Source organism: Ambystoma mexicanum, chromosome 5p, assembly GCF_040938575.1.
Source record: "Ambystoma mexicanum isolate Mex_15411 chromosome 5p, UKY_AmexF1_1, whole genome shotgun sequence".
Taxonomy (NCBI): Eukaryota; Metazoa; Chordata; class Amphibia; order Caudata; family Ambystomatidae; genus Ambystoma; species Ambystoma mexicanum.
The window spans coordinates 1207348362-1207371098 of record NC_090930.1 but is presented as its reverse complement, the minus strand read 5'-3'; the positions used below and the strand labels follow the sequence as shown (position 1 = coordinate 1207371098).

General features: G+C 47.0%; 1 protein-coding gene across 7 annotated transcripts in view; it reads right to left on the bottom strand.

The window, feature by feature from the left end:
- The window catches only part of LOC138481500 (cytochrome c oxidase subunit 4 isoform 1, mitochondrial-like), a 718121-nt gene that overhangs the window by 211932 nt on the left and 483452 nt on the right, over window positions 1-22737 (bottom strand). For all 7 annotated transcript variants that reach the window (XM_069613682.1, XM_069613687.1, XM_069613684.1 and 4 more), the window contains one exon: window positions 14296-14466. In XM_069613682.1, the coding sequence (XP_069469783.1) occupies window positions 14296-14466 (171 nt within the window). The remainder of the gene's footprint in view (window positions 1-14295; window positions 14467-22737) is intronic.

The following is a 22737-nucleotide window of genomic DNA, read 5'->3' as shown; positions in this document are numbered from 1 at the left end:
GCTCTGCAAATGTCCTTCAAGGGAACCCCTGCGTGAAATGCTACTGATGCCGCTCTCCCTCTGGTGGAGTTTGCTGAGGCGGTCTGGAGAGGGGGTCGCCCCATGACAGTGGGTGATGTATAAAGAGACCCATCGTGCCAGACTCAGTTTGGAGATATGCTGCCCTTTTGTGCGACCAGAAAAGTGTCACGCCCTCTCACACACCCCATCTCCCACTTCCCCCCTCACACCTGTCTCTCCCATCAGGCGCTTCTCGCCGTCGTGTTCTTCATTCACATGAGCAGGGGAAGCACGGCAGGCGGGATACCATGTTGGGCGGACCCGCCTCTTTTCGCCCTTTTCCGCGTTGGCGGTTGCCATGGCGCCTCCTGCACAGCCGGCGACGCCAGGATACCAGGAAGTACCGGCAGCCCCAATCACTGGCGTGCGAGCGGTCACGTGATGCGTTACGTGACACCGCTCGCCGCTTCAAAAGAAGCCGGCAAACAAGACACTTTGCTTCACAGCTACTTCTACAGAGGACTGCCAGGCGTTACCTTCTGCTTCTTGTTACTCTCCTTGCTCGACCTTGGAACGCTTCACTTGCACCTGCTCTCGGATTACCCTTCGACTCTGGCGTGCTCTCTGATCTCCCGGACACCTGACACCTGTTTGTACTCTGGACTTTCTTTTGGATTACCCTTCTGTTTCTGCAAACCTCGGATTGCTTCAAGTTTTGCCACGGATCAAGGTCTTGCTCCACCAGGTGCTTTCAGGAGTGCCAAGTACATCATCTCAGCCTGCTGTGGGTTCCCCTGCTGTCTGCATAGGTTTCTTACCTATACTCCACCTCTTTTAGGTAAGCTGGTGTCATTGCATCTTGTTTGATCCCTCTGCCAATTACCTTTTGGGTGTTTCCTTGATTATAACCCTTTGCCTTACAGCACTCAGGGGTCCTTCCGGCGTTCCCGGTACCAGGCTGACGACGACACTCCCACCTGTGGCCTCAAAGATTGCTAGGGCAGCATTTTACATTCTGCTCGAGCGGTACTTGGGGACGGAGGCATTACATAACTGCACGACCATCAAGTCGGACCCATCAAGTTAGAACAGACTGTGAAGCCTTATGGTCGTCCAGTTATGGATGTTTCAGCCGGGGACCCTGTGACTGCCTTAATGCAAGCAGTAACATCGCTTAGGGCAGATATGGCAGCTGCTACCACTGCCCTCCGCACTGACCTGGCCACTGCCACCACTGCACTGACCCACCGTCTTGATGCCATGCAAAGCACACGACATCCCTTACCTGTTGACGCTGAGTTTGGCGATGCTGCCCCATCCCAAAACCTGATTCCCGTCACACCACCCACTGTGCCAGCCCCGTCTGTGGTGGTTCAGACCCCATTTCCTCTAGCAGCCCCTGAGAGGTATCAGGGGGATCCTTTGAAATATCGCACCTTCATAAATCAGTGCAAACTGCACTTCTTGTGCCGACCCCAGGCTTTCTCTGATCCTGTCTCTAAGGCGGCTTTTCTTCTCTCCCATTTGTCGGGTGTGGCAGCCACGTGAGCTAACCCATTGTTGGAGGGCAACCATCCTGCCCTGTACGATTTCGAGTTATTGACCCAAGAAATGGCCAAGGTTTTTGACACTAGATATAAAGCCCAATCCAGAGACATGGAAGTCCTAGATCTTACTCAAGGCCGGTCCACCCTCATTGAGTATATCACCAAGTTCAAGCAACTCGCTACTGAGACCTCCTGGCCAGAGAACAAAAAGGCAGTGATCTACTATCGGGGTTTGTGTGGTTCCATGAAGGATGCTTTATCTGTGGTGCCTTCTCTTCCCTCACTCTATATCGACCTAGTTGATTTGACCTTGCATATCGATGCCAGGCGGGCAGAACGTAAGGGGGAAGTAGGGCTATCCCATACCTCACTTTCAACCACATCCGGCACCTCACCCGAACCCATGCAGATCGGCGGGGTACGCAGCCCCATTACTCATGCCGAACGAGAGCGCAGAAGGGCGGACAACGCTTGCTTCTACTGCGGTCTCAACGGGCATTTTGTAAAGGAGTGTCCCCGTCGGCCAAGGAACAAAATTCCAGGTTTTCTGAAGACTCGCCCTTGAGATCAGGGGTTGGGGCGAGTCCTATACAAAATTCCTCTGATCCGGCTTTTGGTCCCGTCCGACCTGTGGTGGTACAAGCTTCCTTAAACCCTGCTGCAGGTATCTCCCATGCAGTACGAATAGTGATCGACTCTGGAGCTACAGGCTGCTTTATAGATATAGCGCTAGCCAGTTCACTAAACTTACCTCTGATCAAAAAGAAACACCCCGAACCAGTTCATGCAGTAGACGGGACGTCCCTAGCCTCTGGACCAATCTTGCAACAGAAAGCCCCGTTGGAATTAGTCATACAGGAAGTCCATAGAGAGACCATGTCATTTGATCTCATAGCCACGCCTCAGTTTGGAGTTATCCTGGGCATTCCTTGGCTAAAGAGGCACAATCCTCTGATTAACTGGGGCACGGGTCAGGTCTCCTTTGAATCAGAAACATGCCAATAATACTGCCTGCTCGAGACACCTCGGGTTTCCAGCCCCGCAGACATCCTAGGGGTAGTCGCTGTTTTAGCCATAGAAGACAGACCCGACACCCAGGACACTCACATGATAGGGGCGGACACGAACAACATACCTCCTGAGTATTATGAATTTTGGGCTGTGTTTGACAAAGGCTCTGCGGAAGGTCTTCCTCCGCATCTATCCTACGACTGCCCCATTGATTTAGTCCCGGATGCCCCCATCCCAAAGGGCCAGATCTACTCCCTTACCCAGACGGAAGAGCGAGTCCTGCAAGAATACATACAGCAGGCCCTGCGTCTGGGTCACATTCGCCCATCAACATCCCCAGCTGCAAGTCCTATCTTCTTTGTGCCAAAGAAGGAAGGGGATCTCCGTCCTTACATAGATTACAGGCGTTTGAACGCCATCACCGTAAAAAACCGCTATCCCATACCTTTCATTACCCCATTGTTAGACAAGCTCACTCATGCCACGATTTACACCAAACTGGATCTTCGGGGAGCGTACAATCTCGTAAGCATGCGTGATGGAGATGAATGGAAGACGGCCTTCTGCTCACGACAAGGGTTGTTTGAGTATACAGTTATGCCATTTGGCCTCTGTAATGCTCCTGCTACGTTTCAGCACTTCATGGATGACATATCTGGCGATATCCTGAACGCCTACATGGTAGTGTACTTAGATGACATATTGGTTTTTTCTTCCTCCCTCGATGAACACATCACGCAAGTCAAGGAAGTGTTGTTGCGTCTCCAAGCCAACGCACTATTTGCTAAACCCGAGAAGTGCATTTTCCATACCAGTTAGGTTGAGTTTTTGGGATTCCATATCTCTCCCGGGGGTCTCTCTATGAATCAGTCCAAAGTCCGGGCAATCAACGAATGGCCAATTCCGACCACACTCAAACAACTGCAGTCATTTTTGGGTTTCGCTAACTTTTACTGACGATTCATTGCTGGGTTTTCCTCTATTGTAGCACCACTCACTGCGCTCACTAGCCCTTCCTCCCCCTATGTCTGGTCCGTGACACAACAAAACGCCTTTGACTCTCTGAAAACCATGTTCTCAACCGCTCCGGTCTTACAACACCCTGACCCTGAACTCCCGTTTGTCCTCGAGGCAGAATCATCCTCCTATGCACTAGGTGCTGTACTGTCCCAACCATGTCCTGCCACTGGTCGTTTGCATCCGGTTGCATTTCACTCTCGTAAGTTCACGGCAAGCGAATTGCACTACACAGTTACAGAAAAATAACTATTGGCCATTAAGGACGCTCTACAGACCTGGAGACACCGCCTCCTGGGCGCAAAACACCAGACGGTGGTGTTCTCCGATCATAAGAATCTCCAGGATCTTGCCTCTCTGAAATGTACAAACAGCCGACAAGTACGTTGGCATCTCTTCTTTGCCACGTTCGACTTCGTGGTCAAACATAGACCTGGTGTAGGGCATGGGAAAGCAGACGCTCTGTCTCGTTCCCCTGGGGGGGAGGTTCTCCCATCCTTCCCTGAAACCTTGTTGAGTAAGACTCATGTAGTTTGTGTCTGCACACCGTCACCTTCTTTACAGTCCACCATACGACAGTGGGTCTCCCGCTATCCACAATCACTACCAGAATGGGATCCGGTTATGCAGGATGGGCTGCCCTTTGTACACGGGAAACTCTTTCTTCCCACAAGTGAAACCAGGAACCTGGCGTTAGAGTGGTCTCATGATGCTGCCATTAATGGTCACCCCGGGCAGCATCGTACTCTGGACCTACTCAAACGCTGGTGTTGGTGGCCGACTATGAAACGGGACGTACAGAACTACGTCAATACCTGCTCAGTCTGTGCCCAGGGCAAGTCACGCAGGGGCCGACCTTTGGGTCTTCTTCTTCCTCTCCCTGTTGCTCCACGACCCTGCCACACGGTCTCAATGGACCTGATTACCGACCTGCCACGTACACAGGGTTTCGATACTATTTGGGTCGTTGTCGACTCCTATACCAAACTGGCCCGTTTCATACCATGCAAGGGGGTACCCTCAGCCCCGGTCTTGGCCAAGCATTTCTTTAGGTCTGTGTTCTGTCTTTTTGGCCTGCCCCATGTTTTGGTGTCCGATCGAGGCACGTAGTTCGCCTCCTGTTTCAGGCAGGCCCTCACCTCTCTGTTGGGTATTGATGCTCATTATTCCTCTGCTTACCATCCAGAGAGCGACGGGCAAACCGAGAGGGTCAATCAGACATTGGAGCAGTACCTATGCTGCCTAACGTTACAGTATCAGGACACTTGGCTTAACCTCTTGCATCTCGCCGAGTTCGCTTATAACAATACACTGCACTCTGCTACTGGGTTCTCACCTTTCTTCATCCTCTATGGCCAACACCCCGTACTCTCCTCATTCCGGACTTCTCCTCTTCTGATACCCCCGCCGCTTCGGCCTGCGCTCGGGCTTTGCTCTCAGTTCATGCCCAAACATTGGTCCACCTGCGCGAGGCCCAAACCTCCATGAAAACCGCTGCTGACAGGAGGAGGGCGGATGCGCCTGCTTACAAAGTGGGGGACCGGGTTTGGCTCTCTACCCGCCATTTGCACATCCCTGGCTGTCGCAAACTTCTCCCTCGCTTTGTGGGTCCATATGAGATGGTCAAGGTCCTGAACCCGGTGGCTATGCGCCTGGCGGTGCCTCCTGCCTGGCGGATCCACCCAGTATTTCACGTCTTCCTGCTTAAGCCATGCCCTGGCCCTACCCGGTTGGCTGCCCCTCCTGCCCGGTCTCTGTCTCATCCCCCGATGTGTTTGAGGTGCGGGCTATTCTGGGTTCCCGTATATACAGGGGCGGGTTCCAATATCTAGTAGACTGGCTGAGTTACAGCCCTGAGGACCGCTCCTGGGTTGCTTCCCGGGATGTTCACGCTCCTCGCCTGGTGGCCCGATTTCACCGAGAACATCCATCCAGCCCACGCGGTCGTGGGCCTTTGAGGGGGGGCTCTGTCACGCCCTCTCACACACCCCATCTCCCACTTCCCCCCTCACACCTGTCTCTCCCATCAGGCGCTTCTCGCCGTCGTGTTCTCCATTCACATTAGCAGGGAAAGCACGGCAGGCGGGATACCATGTTGGGCGGACCCGCCTCTTTTTGCCCTTTTCCGCGTTGGCAGTTGCCATGGCGCCTCCTGCACAGCCGGCGACGCCAGGATGCCAGGAAGTACCGGCAGCCCCAATCGCTGGCTGCGTTGCGCTCCACGCAACGCGTGCGAGCGGTCACGTGATGCGTTACGTGACACCGCTCGCCGCTTCAAAAGAAGCCGGCAAACAAGACACTTTGCTTCACAGCTACTTCTACAGAGGACTGCCAGGCGTTACCTTTTGCTTCTTGTTACTCTCCTTGCCTCGACCTTGGAACGCTTCACTTGCACCTGCTCTCGGATTACCCTTCGACTCTGGCGTGCTCTCTGATCTCCCGGACACCTGACACCTGTTTGTACTCTGGACTTTCTTTTGGATTACCCTTCTGTTTCTGCAAACCTCGGATTGCTTCAAGTTTTGCCACGGATCAAGGTCTTGCTCCACCAGGTGCTTTCAGGAGTGCCAAGTACATCATCTCAGCCTGCTGTGGGTTCCCCTGCTGTCTGCATAGGTTTCTTACCTATACTCCACCCCTTTTAGATAAGCTGGTGTCATTGCATCTTGTTTGATCCCTCTGCCAATTACCTTTTGGGTGTTTCCTTGATTATAACCCTTTGCCTTACAGCACTCAGGGGTCCTTCCGGCGTTCCCGGTACCAGGCTGACGACGACACTCCCACCTGTGGCCTCAAAGATTGCTAGGGCAGTATTTTACATTCTGCTCAAGCGGTACTTGGGGACGGAGGCATTACATAACTGCACGACCATCAAGTCAGACCCATCAAGTTAGAACAAAAAGGCAATGAACAGCCTGTTAAATGAGCGGAACTCTTCAGTCCTCTGCAAGTAGAATTTCAAAACTATAGTCACATCTAGAGAATGGAAAGCTCTTTCCCCCTCCGAGGTATAGTTCCGGAAGAAAGATGGTAGAACAATGCGCTCTGTGAGTGTCATTTCCGATAAGACATTGGGAAGAAATGTTGGGTGTGTTCTCAAAATGACTCGGGTCTTGCTGAAACAAAGTAAAAGGAGGTTCTGACAAGGCTTGCAATTCACTGATCCTCCTGGCCGATGTCATGGCTATCAAAAATGCCATTTTCCAAGATGATCTTGATAGCCGGAAGAGAGAGTAATGGCTGTGCTTCTGGAGTCGTTGTGTATGCCGATATGGCAGACAGGTTAACTTTGATGGAGGACAGGGAGACCTGCTTTAGCCAAATGCAATAAGTAAGGTAGTATCTGTTCTACCAAAGCTCTAAGTGGGTTAATCGTAGATGTTTCACACCACTTAGAGAAGTGGGTCAATTTCCACACATAGGTGATTCTCGTCGAGGGGGCTCTGGAGGATCCGATTATGTCCCAGCAGTCTGCCAGAAGGCTCAAGCTCATGAGCTTGCGCTGCTCAGGAACCAGGCCCTGAGGGAGAGGCTTACTGGGTCGTGGTGGAGGACTTTGTGGTTCTGCTGAGTCAATAGGTATTGATGTGCCTGGAGGCGAATTGGAGGCCATAGGGATAGATGCTGCAGAGTCGGGTACCAGATCTGTTGCGCCCAGTCCGGCGCTATTAGGATCATGGAGCAGTCCTGCTCCTTCATTCTGCGCAGAATTCTGGCTATGAGTGGAATGGGGGGAAAAACATAAAGGAATTTCCCTGTCCAGTCCACCGAGAATGCATCTCCTACTGACTGATGTTCCCGGTACCTTGAGGCGAATGCTTGACATTTTCTGTTGACTCTGGTGGCAAAGAGGTCAATCTGTGTATGGCCCCATACGGAGAAAATCCGTTGGACTTCTTTTTCGTCTAGCTCCCATTCGTGGGATGACGCGTACTCCCTGCTCAATTTGTCTGCTAAGACTTTGTCCACTCCCGGGAGATGTTCCACACTGATCTGGACTTTGTGGTGTAAGGCCTATGACCATAGTAGTTAAGCTTCCTGTGATAAGACCTCTGTCTTCGGGCCCCCTTGCTTGTTTGTCTAGTGCATGAAGGTTGTATTGTCTGTCTGGATGGTCAATACTTTGCCCGCAACTACTGTAAGGAAAGCTTTTAGAGCCCATCGTATCTCCCTGAGCTCTAGGACATTGATGTGGAGCTGTGATTCCTGGTCTGACCAAGCCCCTTTTGTTTGGAGGTCCGCCAAGTGCGCTCCCCATCCCGAAAGGGACGCATCTGTCCTTAAGAGAAGAGTAGATGTTGGTGTCTGGAATGGCATCCAGGTTCCGCAGAGTATTCCACCATCGAAGTGCCTTGTGTACTGTTGTTGGTATCTGGACTACATCTTCCCATGAACCTATAGCTTGTTTCCATTGGTGGTCCAGGGCCTCCTGGATTGATCTCATGCGAAGTCTGCAATTTTGTATGAGAAATATACATGAGGACATCATGCCCAGGAAGGATTTGAAAGAGCGTACTGTGGTTGTCTCTTTTTCTAGGAAAAATGATGGCGTGTCGAGGATGGCTGTTATTCTGTCCGCCGATGGTCTTACCCTGGGAATGGTGGTGTCCAACTCTGCCCCCAGTAAGAGAACCGTCTTGCTGGGTACTGGGCAGGATTTCATGTTGTTTATCGAAAAAACCTAACCTTATTAGGAGTTTTATCGTTTTCTATACTGCCAAGTGAGCTTGACTGTAGGAGCTTGCTCTTATCAACCAGTTGTCCAAATATGGGAAGACCTCCGGTCTCAAACTTCTGAGGTTTGCTGCTACGGGTGCCAGGTATTTGGCAAATACCCTCAGTGCTGATTTTAGCCCGAACGGGAGTACCCAGAATTGGAAATGTAGATTTCCTATAGCAAAACTGAGGAACTGTCTTTGGGCAGAATGAATAGGAATGTGGAAATATGCGTCTTCTAAGTCCCGAGTGGCTAGAAAGTCATTTCTGTTCAGCCACGGTAAGAGGCCTTGCAGGGATATCATTTTGAATTTGATGCGTTTGATGTATTTGTTGAGTGCCCTCAAGTCCAATATGGGCCTCCATTGGCCGTACTTCTTGATTAGAAAGAAGCAGGAGTAGAAACCTTTTCCCTTCCGGGGATAAGGAACTGGTTCTATAGCTGCTTTGTTCAGTAATTTTTCAAGTTCTGCCATGATGTGCAACAGCATTGGAACTTTTTGAGGGTTGGGAGCAAGGGAAGGAGGTTGGTCTATAAATTCTATGGTGTGTCCCTTGCGGACCACTTTTAATACCCACTTGTCCGATGTTATCGAATTCCAGCGTTGAAACAATTGGCTTATCCTTCCCCCCACAGGTGTTTGACTTAGAGGTGAAAGAACCTAATGGTCAATTTTGTTTGTTCTGGGCTTTACCTTGGGTAGAGCTGCGCCTTCCTCTCTGTTGGCGGATTGATATCTGTTGCCTTAGAATGTGTTTCCTTGCGTCTTTTGACCATAGGAAGAACGAGTATATCCTCTGTCTTTTGACGATGAACCTCGAAAGGGCCGAAAAGAAATACTGTCTACGTATTTATCCTTCAAGCATCTGATGGCTCGAGCTGTGTCCATTTTTGTTCCTTTTAGGTGATCATCTACTTTTTTGCCAAATAAGTCTTGCCCGTCGAATGGCATGTCCAATATTTGTGCCTGCACTTCAGGCCTGAAATGTGTAGCTTTCATCCAGGCCTTTCTCCTTAGTACCGTGCTGTGGGCCATTTGCCTGAAAAATGTCTCAGACACATCGACTGCAGCGTCGATCATGTGATCTGAAGTAGCTTCTCTGTCTGCAATGATAGACCTGGCTTCTTCCTGTAGATCTGCAGGTAGATATTTGGTCAGCTTGGACATGCAAAGCCAAAGTTCACGGTCAACCCTAGCTTCTTCTTTGTGGCCGCTACTGTAATAACTGATGGCTTAGTATGACCCCTTAAACAAAGCTGTTCTGAGTCTAGTGCCTTGTATTTCTTTTCAGGTCTTGAAACCAGCACAGGTGTGGTTAATGGCGTGGCCAGTATCTTTGACCCAGACTCCCATATGGTGTCGAGAAGAGGAATGGTGGTAACCGTTCTTCTGCGCTTGTCCCTGTGCTCATAAAGCACTGACTTCTTCTCTTCTGATGTAACTTGCAATTTGAACAAGTCCGGAGCTTTCCCGACAATAGTATGAAACGATACTAAGTCGTCCGGTGGTGAAGAATCACCTGGAGAGTCTTTCTTTCTGGGCTTCTCAACAATATAATCATCCCATTCACTGGGAGCATCAGGCTCATGTGTGATCTCACCTTCCTCAGGGACTGAGAAATCTCGGAGGGGGTCTTCTTGCCAATCAGAGACTGACAAAGACGAAGGCACCATAGTTGGATCTCGCACTGGAGATCAAGGTCTATGTGATGCTGGAGAGGGGAATCTTGTCAGTGAAGCACCGAGGGTTCTGCTCCAGGATCTACGTGGAGGCTCAGGCGATTGTGCTCTTTTCTGTGGCCTGCTCCTGGAAGGAGAGTGTCTGGGTGTGCTACGCCGAGGAGAAACGTCCTTCAAGGGGGTTCTTGGCTCCTTCGGTACAGATCTATTCTTTTGTTCTTGATGTCTGTTGAATTCCTCGATGATTCTTTGCATCGATGACATGAGCACCGGGTCATAAGGATCAGCAATGTCCTCTGAATCCGGTTGCCAAGGAGGGCTGTTTTCCTTGGGAATGAGGAAAGGTTGCTCCCCAAGAATTTCCAAGTCTGAGAACTCCTCTTGAAAAATGATGTCAGGGAGTTCTGTCATCTCTTTTAACAGGGATAGTTGTGCTCCAACTGGCTCAGTAGTATCTGAAATTGGAGACGTTGCTCCCAAAGACTTGGGGAGACTGCTCACATTGGATGGTTTATCCGTTACGTCCGCGAGTGGTGTTGTGGGTCCTACTTCTTCAGAAGACAAAGAATTTTTCGGTGCAATTGCAGTGCTTTCGTCGACAGTAGTTTCGTCGACAGCGGCTTCGTTGACATCGGCTTCGTCGACGGTGGTTTCGTGAACAAAGACTTTGAGGATGGTTCATAACCCTCCGTCGCCAAGAGATTTGTGGACGAGAGTTTCGCCGATGAGTGATGAGCTTCCTTCATCGACAACTGCTTCGTGGAAGTTGACCTCGACGACGAGGATTTGGTCGTGGACGATGAGGCTTGGAGTGTCGTCATCGTCGATGGGGGTTTCATCAACGGCTTGGTCCTCGGTGAGTCTTTAACCTTGCTGCCGCTCGTGGACGGTTTCTCCGCGGATGACTGCCCCCGCACCCCTGGTTTTTCGAAAATGCCTCCTTACCTTTGGAGGTGGTTTTTTCTTCAGGGTGACGTGTCTTGTGGTCTCCAGAGCCCAAGGAAGGCATGGAAGAAGTGGATTCCGACTTTCTCTTCCTCTTATGAAAGGGAGAGGAACTCCTTTCCACTGAAGAGGCCCTTCTCTTAGAAGTTTTTCTCTCAGATGGTTTAGTAGACAATACAGGAGCTGTCTTGGCAGGCTCCTCGTCAGAGGACAGACCTTTGGCTTCTAGGTGTAACAGACGTCTCCTGTGTCTGTCTTGCAGGGTTTTGGTGGAGAAGGACCTGCAAATGTCACATTTGTTGATGTCATGTGGATATAAGCAGTAGATGCAGTGGTCATGTGGATCCTTCATGTTGGACTGACCAATGCACACCTCGATAACTGCAATAGCCAATTGACTGTTATTCCTTCCAAACAATTATTGAGACTTCAAAAAGCCAAAAATGTGGCTATAAGGGTAATTTGTAAGTTGGGCAAAACGACTCATGTCTCCCCATCTCGTCGAGCCTTACAATTGGCTTGCGGTCGAAGCCTGTATCAGATTTAAGGAGGCCTGTCTTACTTTTAAATGCTTAAATGGGCTGGCCCCAACATACCTGAGTGAACTGGTTCAGCCTTTCCAACCCATGAGATCTAGCGAGGGCCATCTTCTGGAGATCCCTCACTCAGTTTATCTATCAAAAGGAGATAGAAGATTTGCGGTTTTTGGCCCAAAACTTTGGGACTCTCTCCCAATTGAAATTAGGGCCATCAAATATTTATACAAGTGTCGTAGAGCTCTGAAGACTTTTCTGTTTAGATGCGTTGCTGTGCTCATTCTCGGTGTGTTAGTGTTGCTTTGCATGTTTATGTTATTCCATCTGTGCCGCTATATGGCTTGGTCTGTCTTGTGCGCGATATAAATGCAAAATATAAATACAAAATGCAAGAGTGGGACAGTGCTTCCTCGCTAGGTCCTGTCCACTGTCGAATCAGATGCAGGCGTTCCCCACAATTCCAATACCGGGGTCTCCACCGCATATTAAAGAGCAGGAGCATTTCCTTCTTTGGGGGCATCGTCCAAAATGTCACAGAGTGTGTATTGAACTCTGTTCCTGGACGAGCAGAGAGTCCCAGAGTATCAGCCATCAGATGCTGAAAGGAGGCATGAGGCTTACCTGGGTTGGAAGCTGGTAAGATGTCAAACTCCAGAGATGTCATCCTCCAGAGAAGTGTCTAGACTGCTGGCCCATTTTAGGCCCTCTGCCAGGTCCAGCACGCCCTCACTGCCTCTGTAAAATTCCTCTCTGAAGTCTCTCGCCTCCTTAGACTCTGTGGACTCAAGCCCAAAAGGGACCTGATCATCCTCCCAATCGTAGATGTCATACATCTTAGACATAAAGGTGTCCCTGGGAAGTGAGATGTATTCCTGCGGAGGCACAGAGTCCCTGGCGCCAATCGGGACCGACAACGATGCAGCACCACCTGAGGTAAGGGCCTGGTGGCACCGAGAGACCTCACTCTTTCTGGACCAGCCCATAGCCCTTAGGCTTGCAGGAGTGGTCTTCTGAGGTTATCCTGCCGGTCACAGAAGATGTGGTGGAACCCATGGGCACCGCAGCCAAAGCTGACAGTGCCGCTGACTGCACCACAGGCACCGTGCCGGAGCCGCTGGTGCATTGGTGAAGATGTCAAGCATCTTCATGTGGAAGTCCTCCCATTCCTCCGGTGTGGAGGACTGGGTTGCAAAAGGCACCTTTGCCCACCGATCAGGGAAACCCTTAGAGCAGTGGCTCTTTTTCTTTGAGGAGGAAGAAGAGTGGCGATGAGAGGATTTACCAGGGGAGTGTGAACTCTTCCGATGCTGCTTCTCCTCCTTCTCTACACACGGAGCCACACGGTCTGCGGAGTGCCATGCAACCTCGACTGCGAAACCCCACCCCTCATATTGTGGCGAACGGGAAGATCTTCGCCGCCGGTTCCCATAGGGCCTTTTGGTGCATGGACCAACGAACCACAATCCAGGGTGCTTTGATCCTCGCCCAGAGCAAGCATATCTGGTGCAGATACGAGACTGACATCTGTTAACCGCAATCAGCACACAGCTTGAAACCGGAAGCTTTCGACGGAGTCGGAATGGTGTTTTCAAAAATAGGAAGCTCGACAAGCGTGTTCCCGATTGCAAAAAAGCAACTGAGGTCATGGGGCGCTGTGCCGCTATATACATACTGGCACCAACATTATATTGGGTACAGGCACATAGAGGCATCGGAAGGAACCTAACACAGAGTCGCGCTGTGCACCCTGGTAGCACAGTTTCGGAGAACAGCTGCGCTGGAATAGGGATATCATAGACGAGGAATCCGTGGCAGAAAAGAATGCATTAGAAGTAAGCAATACATGCTGTCCTTGTGGGGGAGGTCTCTCAAGAAAATGTTTTCCTCCCACAAGTGTGACAGTCCTCAAAAAGGGATGTTTTAGGTTTGGAGGGCTCATGTCTCATATCTTCCTCTGCCATGTTTATCTGAGGTGAGAACATCAAGTTTTCAAAGTCCAGAAAGCAGCTTAGTAGAATCGAATGCTGTCACGAGTGTGCAGCAGGCAGGCTTATACAGAACAATTGGTAAAAAGTAGAATAGAATAACAGCAATTGTATTTAAAAGCCAAGAAAAGCTCAAAGAGTTAAGGATTCCTGTCACTAGACCTGCGGTGAAGAATCTGAAAATGATTGTTCTGGGTAGAACTAAAGCTGGTCAGCTCATTGGTTAAGGCTGCAAAGGACCAAAATGAGAGAGAGGCTACAAAAGTGAAGTCTTGCTATAAACTATGTATGCAATGCATCGCTACTGTTTTTTATTATATACCGGGGAATCCCAGTGACAACAGGGAACAATTCAAGCATGTGAATATATGAAAGAGCCAATGCTGCAGAACTTTACCTCACATTAGCTTCCTTTACTTTTAAGAGCAAAGCTTTGCTACATAACTATGTTTATCAGTGAGAATTTGGCCTTACTTAAGGGAAAGCCCTGCACTGGTTTAACGGTTGTTCTCTTAGATCCTCACACCATGTGCATTCAGAAACTCCCCTCCTAACAGTTCTATTTAATTATTGTGACGTATTTCAGATGTTGCAAATTATTTTTTTAAACAGCTTGTATTTATATTTGCCCTTTTATGGGGAAAGCAAACTCCGCAAGATAAAATAAATTTTAACTTTGAACTTACATTTGTGAAATGCAACTGACATTGAGCAGCATAAGTAGGAAAATATTAAAGCCATGCAGCTTTAGAAATGTAGTCAGTTCACCTGCAAATGTACACAGATCAGCTTGTGTAGAAAAGGGTAACAGACATGAGGCGAAACTGATAATGAAACTATGTTTGAGAGGTACTCACATGCTAGCTTATCCTCCTTAGTAAGCTTTTTCCAAGAACCTGCCTCCTTTTCCTTCAGTGCCTTTTGTTGTGGAGACAGCTTTGAGACAAATGGGACATCTGGTAGGGGCATTTCACGGCGGTCAAGGTACATTGGCTTGGTAAAATCAATGGACGAGCTCTTGACAACACCTGAAAAGCAATAGTTTGGAGAAAATGTAGTTGTTGAATGAATGAAGTAGGAACCACAAGGAGCTTTCTCAATAACAAATGGTAAGTCTGGCCTCTTTATAATGGCCCCCATAGTACATTATTTTTCATGTTTTTATTTGTATTTGGTACAAGTACCTTTACAAATATTCCTTCATAATATCGCAAATACAAAACATAACCAAATAATTCATTCAAAACAACCAACATATTTACATATTTACATGAACTTAAAAACATATATCTAATTCTTCTGTTCTTACATAGTAAATGGTCATTATTACATACAAAATTCATCATAAATTCTCATAGACATGTGTTAATACCAAACAAAAGGTAGATAATACATTTTGTATTCACTTCGATTTCCTGTTGTTCAATCTTTGAATATTCTACACCCTCCCTTTGTTCCCTTTCACTTAAGTGAACCTGGATTATAGTTAGGTACCGAGTAAGAGTTAGTACCAAGGATTGTCTTGTGCCCCACATACTCTGTGTCCATAACAATTTTCTTGAGGTAACAAGATCGACGTTAAAGAATGCCCCCAAATATGTAATGCGCAAAACTTATAAAAACTCACAATTTTATTTTATTTATTATTTATTTATTAATCAATTACAAGATGTTTCAAGGTTTCTTGGTTTCCTACTTTTTGACAAAATCTACACCCCACAATTCGAGCAGCATGTTTATTCTTGGTCCAATACTTCATCTTTTCATTGGTATGAAACAGATTTAGATTGAATCTCAAGTCTAACTTGCTTGCAGTATTGCATGAGAAGATCAACAAGTACTGCAATTGTGGATATTGTTTGTGACTAAAGCATGCATGGTCTAAGTATGATTTATAAGAAGTGTTTCGCTCAATGATTTGTGCCCAGTCATATTGAAATAATCTATTTTTTACTGTACTGGCTTGTTCGTACACATCTTTATGTTCAGTGACAAACAGATTCAAGATTGTGTTCATCTTAATGAAATATCTGTTTATCAAAGCTAGATGTCCATTTGCAACCGTTTTTGAAAGATCTTCATATAATGAGTTTGCCGGTTGCCATAGCATTTTCCCATAATTCACATGCATTCTCCAGGACAGTTTCAACGCTAAAGAATTAAGGCCTAGTTCATGTAAAATTATCGCATTAGGTAATGATTTTGGTAAGCCCAATACCCCTTTCCAAATTCTCCCTTGAATTTTATTTAAAGGAGAGTTCCGGGACTTTTTTTTTATTGTCCCTACGGTTCGGCCATGTGTTTTTAAGCATAACTCGGTAGATCGTAGAAAACTTTCCTATGGACCTTACCCGACTTTTCGTCCATTAACGCACTCGAAATCAGCCGCCATTTTCTGATAATCCTATCATTTCCCCCCATCGCCCTGGCTCACCTGCTTTTGCGGCACTAAATCAAATCCCCCGCCCCTGAAACAGACTTTATCAAAACATTCATATTCCCCGCCTCTATCCGTGACGTGACTGTGCTGCGTAGGCAAACGCGCCCAGGCGTCTTCTACGCGACTCCACACAGAACCCGGAAACCAACACAGATCAGCGCACAACACAGCGCGCCACAATTCGCAATATGAAACTGTACTTTTAAATCAAACCGCAAGATTGTAAATTTGGTAAAGTACATTTATTTGACATCAAATGTTTAGAGAATATTCAGCGATTTTCATTTTTATTTGCTCACGTTCCAAAAAGTTCGTTTTGAGGCACGCGATGTTCCTTTGCTGTACACAGGGTCTTAGATCATCTCACAATACAGCGCCACAATTCGGAATATGAAACTGGTTTAAAAGCAAACTGCAAGATTGTACATTTGGCAAAGTACATTTATTGGACATCAAATGTTTAGAGAATATTCAGCGATTTTCATTTTTCTTTGCTCTCAATCCAAAATAGTTCATCTTGAGGCAAGCGATGTTCGTGTGCAGTACACAGGGTGTTGGTTTACGATAAAATAAGCTCTTCGGTCGCACTGATAATCGCATGGCTGTTCCAACAACGAGGCACTAGGCCACCACAACGGTCTGTATGTTGCATCTAGCCGTTAGTACCGCGTAAGGGCATACTTGTACTTGGCGATCGTCCCATAAAATGGTCAGGGTGGTAACGTTGTTCACGCGGAGAAGCAACTGGCGGTTATAAAAGCCATCCGCCGGTGTCTGGTACTCGTGACACAGACAATAATGGGTGAAGTACCTGTTTGAAAAACATAAAAAATGAAATTAGTCTCACCATCAGATCTTTATTAAAATTATTCATTTTATATATTCGGTCGGTAAATTATTTCATAGCTAGGACAGTGCAACTGGGTTTTAAACGTCAAGGGGGGGCTGTAGGATACTGAGACAGTCCCCCAGTGCAGGGGTTGACAGGGAGTGCAGGTGGAGAGTGGAAGGGCCCAGGACCGAGATCGCAGACAGTGGACCAGTTGTAGCAGGGGAGAGGGAGAGAGAAAGCAGAAGCAAAGAGGAAGGTTTTGAGGTGCTTCCGTAAAAGGAGACGGTTCTCCCCAAGATAGTGCGCGGTACAAAACAATATGCCACATAGAACGAACAAGTCCAACTTAACCCGTCTTTAAAGCTACTGTATAGTAATTAAATTGCGGTATAAACTCATCTAAAGAGTTACTTACATTATATTTGCATTTTCCATTGTGTCTGTGCGTAGGGCAGCCCCGAAATACCACTCCTTCTATGCAGACGTTATTTCTTCTAATGAACGAACATGAAATGGCTTTCGTTTCTGAAATTATATTCATTATCGTTTCTTACGTGGTCCCGGCCTGTCAAGGTCAAATAACAATAGAACCTTATACTGAGTCGTGGGCCATTCTGGCACCCTAGAAAAAATCAAAGCAGCTGACCTTCACTTTGAACGAGCACACATTCCTAGTTAGCTACATTCAGTGTAAGGCCGTCTCACAGGACTTGAAATTTACACTCCATCTTTGCATTTTGTCTGCGTGCTTTGCAGCCCCAGAGAACCATAAATACGGAGACATTCTATATTTTTTGAAAAATGATTTATATTACTGTTTGGTTTAATTTAATGCGCAAATGAACAAGGGTGGAGAGACACATTGCATGTACACTGAGCAATCACTTTTATTTACACAATACATAGCTACACATATTCAATGGGCCTGCGACATGAGGAGACTCCAGAGCAAAGTCACAGGTGACACCCGGGTGGTTCGCACTACTGCACGGTGAAGGGAGGGGCAAGGGTGGAGAGACACATTGCATGTACACTGAGCAATCACTTTTATTTACACAATACATAGCTACACATATTCAATGGGCCTGCGACATGAGGAGACTCGAGAGAACAGACAATCAAATTACAATCATTTAAACCGTGATGTGTATTTCTCAATGAGTTCTTCTTTAGGTGGACATGGAACAGAGGCAATGTTGGGTGGCAATGCAGTTGTCCCCTGCACAGGTTCGTTCACAACTCCATTTACGTGCCTATCTAGGACGTCAACAATAAGTTTCTCAATAAACTCATATTGCATATCCTCAAACACTGGTTTGATCACCCATTGTTTACTTCTTTTAGTGAAGGCCTTATTGTAGCGAAGCGTCCCTAAAGTTCCGGTCGTCCTACTTTGTTGACGGCCAACATTATGGTTATGTGCCAAGACCGCTAAAAGAGTCCGATTTATCATGCCCTCCATGCCAAAATGCAATCGTTTTGGCCTGTACTTTAGGCACATATTGTGGAACACCTCCAAATCTCCTGTGTGGCAGAATTCCGTGAGTCCCCTCAAAGCTTTTGTTATAGTTTTATCAAATACAATCTTTTCAATGGCTTTGTGAGTGGGTGATGAAGGAATCAACCACTTCTTCTTCCGTGCCTCCTCTGTGGACAAATGACCATGTTCACAATTGTGGACATGTTGGTTCGTGTTCCATCGGTGAACGTTTGTACAGTGTGGCATTACTGACCGCCATTTTTCCAGTAGAATTTCCAACGACCCTCCACATGTTTTTGAGCTCCACCAAAGATGGTTGCTGATTGACTTGGACCACTGTGAAATACCTTGCAATTCTTTTTTTTTACCTGCAGCCGACAATTTTTTATTGATTGATTTTGCAAGATGCCAAACGTCAAATTGGTGATTTATATTTTTGTACTGTTCTCTCATTGTCTTGGCAATTGAAACGTGTCTGTCTGTGGCTATCAGGTCGATCACCATTCCCCGCGATTGTAGTTCTTGCAATGATGCTACAAAGCCAACTTTCTCCATGGCCACTGAGGATGTACTTTGTGACACCTGCACGACCACCGAACTCACAATTTTCTTACTTTCCATGTCCTGAAAGTGGTAGGTGCAGTACTTGGCTGAAAATCCTGGGCTGTCGCACTGTCCATCACCGGCTAGCCTGAACCGTTTGCCCGCGAATGTACTATCAATAGACATTTTTTCCATTCTCCAAGCTTCGCTAGTGGCTGGAAATAGATAATCGGTTTGGTATTTGTAGAACTGAGTTTTCGCAATGAAATGGATTCCCACAAACTGAAAGAAAGACTCTAATTTTTTAAAACTTGAACCACTAAAAAGTGCAGCCGCTGCACAAAGTAGATTGCCTGCTGGCAGTTGTCCCAGCATAGGTTGTGCAGACCATGTGAACGGATGATGTTTTGTACAGGTGGCATGTATTTTAAGGTTAGTGCCTCGAATTGCACGAGTCACATTAATCAATGGCTCCCCACATACTTCCCCACCAACCGAATGCCCACATTTCATCCGAATAATAAGATCAATCAAACAACTATCGAATACAATGAATTTGGCCTCTTTCCTTATACTGTCACTCTGCATCCCAGCTGGTTCGGCCTGTAACGTTGAGGACATGTCACTCACATGAAAGGTAGAATCTCTGATATCGTCTTCCGCTATGTTCAGTGATATTGATGGTGTTTCATTGTCGTCCACTTCATTCTCTTCCATTGCAACATCTGTTCCTTCTCCGGCGATGGGTGAATAAAACAATTTCTTCAACTTTCTCGCGGTCTTAGTTTTTGCGGGTGTGGATTCTGTGAATTGATCTCCGACTGCATCCGAACTACCAGGAGGACATTCACTATCAATGGCTGGTGGTGGTATAGCTCCGTTGTCAATCACTTCATATTCTTCCCATTGGCACGATGCATCTCCAGTCTCAAGTCCCTGCCAAAAGGTTTGACAAGCAACATCTCTCATTCGCTTCACTGTCTGTGTAGATCTAGTTCGTACACCCACTCGCAACTAGAGGACAGATTGGAAAAGGGATGTTCAGTTTAAACACAACTTACAGTATTGAACTATTAACAGTGAAAAACAACATAATATAGTGACCAGGACACTAACCTTCTTTTGCTTTCTTTTCTTTGAAACTTTCTTGCCTCGAACTTCAACATCAGGACGCTGTTGCTCCGACTCGTGTGTGCATGTCTCCACTTCCTCTTGCGCTGCAACGACTATGTTTTCCTGATAAGCACATCCATCACGCACTGACGCTCCATCGACTCCCTGAAACATAGAACTTTCATTAGTATGTATAATAATATCGAAAACACAAAATGTACTTGGGGACCAATACCCACGTACATCTCAATAGCAAAACACAAATGAACGCTTTGTGTAGAACATTCAAACGACAATTATTCACGCATTGTTGATCTAGTTAGATGGAACTGTCAAGATCCATACCTCGGGCTCCTCATGGACTTCCATTGATGATATTATTGAAGATGATGCTTCAGTGACTCCCTGAAACACAGTAATTGCATTAGTATGGTTTTCTATTTTGATAAAAAGAACAGAAACTTTGTGCAGGCGTGAACGGCTCATCTAAATAGACCTGCACAAATGATCAGTTGTCTAAAATAAATAATGGATATGTAAATATGATTCGATTTGCTCGATCGTTGGAAGTGTCACCACCCAGAGATCTGCATCAACTACTAGGGGTGATGTTCTTGTAGAAGAAGCTCCGTCATCTCCCTGAAACATAGTACTTGCGTTAATAAAGAAGGAAGTATAGCGGATGTAATCACGTCATATGATTTCGCTTGATTGAACTGTCAGTATCCATACCTCGAAATGCATAAGAACATCAAGGAACGATGTAACTGCGGTGCACACTTCTGCAAGCTGTTGCGCCGACCCGTAACTGCACGCTCCCCCTTCTTCTTGGACTAATGCTCCATCGACTCCCTGAAACATAGGACTTTCATTAGTAATGAACATAATATTGAAAAAAGAAGACACATAGGAGGGCGACGACAGAAGGACATATCAATGGCTAAAAACGAAAGAAACATTGTGTGTAACAATCACGCTACAAGAATGCAAGATCTGATGATCTCCATCGATGGAACTGTCCTGAAACGTACCTCGAGCATCTGAGTGACATCAACGGTAGTCGTCAATACGTTGGAGTCCTCAGCATCTCCCTGAAAGACAGTACTTGAATTATTTTGGATAACAATAATTATAACTGAAAACAAAGACTAGAGGACGAGTACAAGGGTGTACCATTAGGTAAAATAATTACACGATAAATTAAAACTATTGATTTACATGCCTAAAACAAGTCAGTAGCAGAATAGCCAAGTAAGATTACCCGATAGGCGCTTGAAGTGGCTGATGACTGCAATAACGACACGGATGGAGAATCTTCCGCCTTCATATTGAGTGGTTACATAAATGGGGAAATTATTGTTAGCTAATGCTACACACTACCGCAAGGCCGAGAGATAAATACGTAAACTTGACTCACCAGTGGAGGGATGTGGACGAATAGAGTGGGAATAGCGGTTGAGAGCAATTTTCGCCTCGCTCGCGGTGTGTTCTTCTTTATTAGCAATGATGTGGAGTACATGTCAGAGGTAAAGTGCCTGCTGCAGATGCGGTATCGATCACCCCTCTTGTCCGCAAAGACTTCTAGGACTCTACTTTCAAGCTCAGACGGTGGATATCCGCAATATCGGACCCATTCTCTTATCTGATCTATTGTCTTAGGGAAAACATGCATTATAGTACCTTCAGATTTATTATGGGTCTTCGAAGGGCAACCGCCAATGGAACAGGCAGGCATTGTGGAAAGTTCTGAAAAGTAAAGATCAACAATTCTCTATGAATATCAATGTGTTAAAAAATTAAATGACACATAAAAGGTTCAATGCAAGGTATGTTTTGGTTCTTGGAACTATACACGTTATTCACATGCGGATAAGTATTTGAATAACTTTAAAAAAATAGAAAAATAATTTGACTAAACTCAGAACATGTGACTAGTTCCTTGCATGTACTGTCTTGAACGAAAAGAAATTGGACGCAAAATGAGTATGGTACATGGCCTTACCTTGACGAGCAAACAGTTAGATGCAGGGATCAGAGTAGTTTCTTGTCGTAGAACAGCGAGCAGTTCACAGGTTGCAAACTGACGAGTTTCCTCGAAGTGGTCACGGAAGTTCACAGAGACGAAGAGCAGATAACCAGCACCTTCACGGGTTGACTAGCAAAGTGCAAAGAAGTTCTCATTAGAAATATGAAGTGGGTTATAAAGAATTCGAAACAGGGGTGTGTTTGTGAATGAATGACGTGTATATGTCGTGGCATTATGCGGTTTGCAGGGGGCCGTCCAGCGTGAGGGGGGATGCTTGGCAGGAGACACGGGGTCTGGCGGTAGACATGGGAACAACAATCCATGCTCTATAGACCACTTTGAAGTGTACATGGTCTTTGGCACCTCTTGGCCTTTATCGCTCCCTGACAGCTCCACTTGCCAGCACAAGTACCCCGGTGCGAACTGCCTTTGATAGGGCGGGGGGTGGATTGGGGCGGTGGTCGTGCAGACAAGACACTGGAAGACTCGTGAATGGAGACACACTTATGTGGATTGCAGGGGGCCGTCCAGCGTGAGGGGGGATGCTTGGCAGGAGACACGGGGTCTGGCGGTAGACATGGGAACAACAACCCATGCTCTATAGACCACTTTGAAGTGTACATGGTCTTTGGCACCTCTTGGCCTTTATCGCTCCCTGACAGCTCCACTTGCCAGCACAAGTACCCCGGTGCGAACTGCCTTTGATAGGGCGGGGGGTGGATTGGGGCGGTGGTCGTGCAGACAAGACACTGGAAGACTCGTGAATGGAGACACACTTATGTAGATTGCAGGGGGCCGTCCAGCGTGAGGGGGGATGCTTGGCAGGAGACACGGGGTCTGGCGGTAGACATGGGAACAACAACCC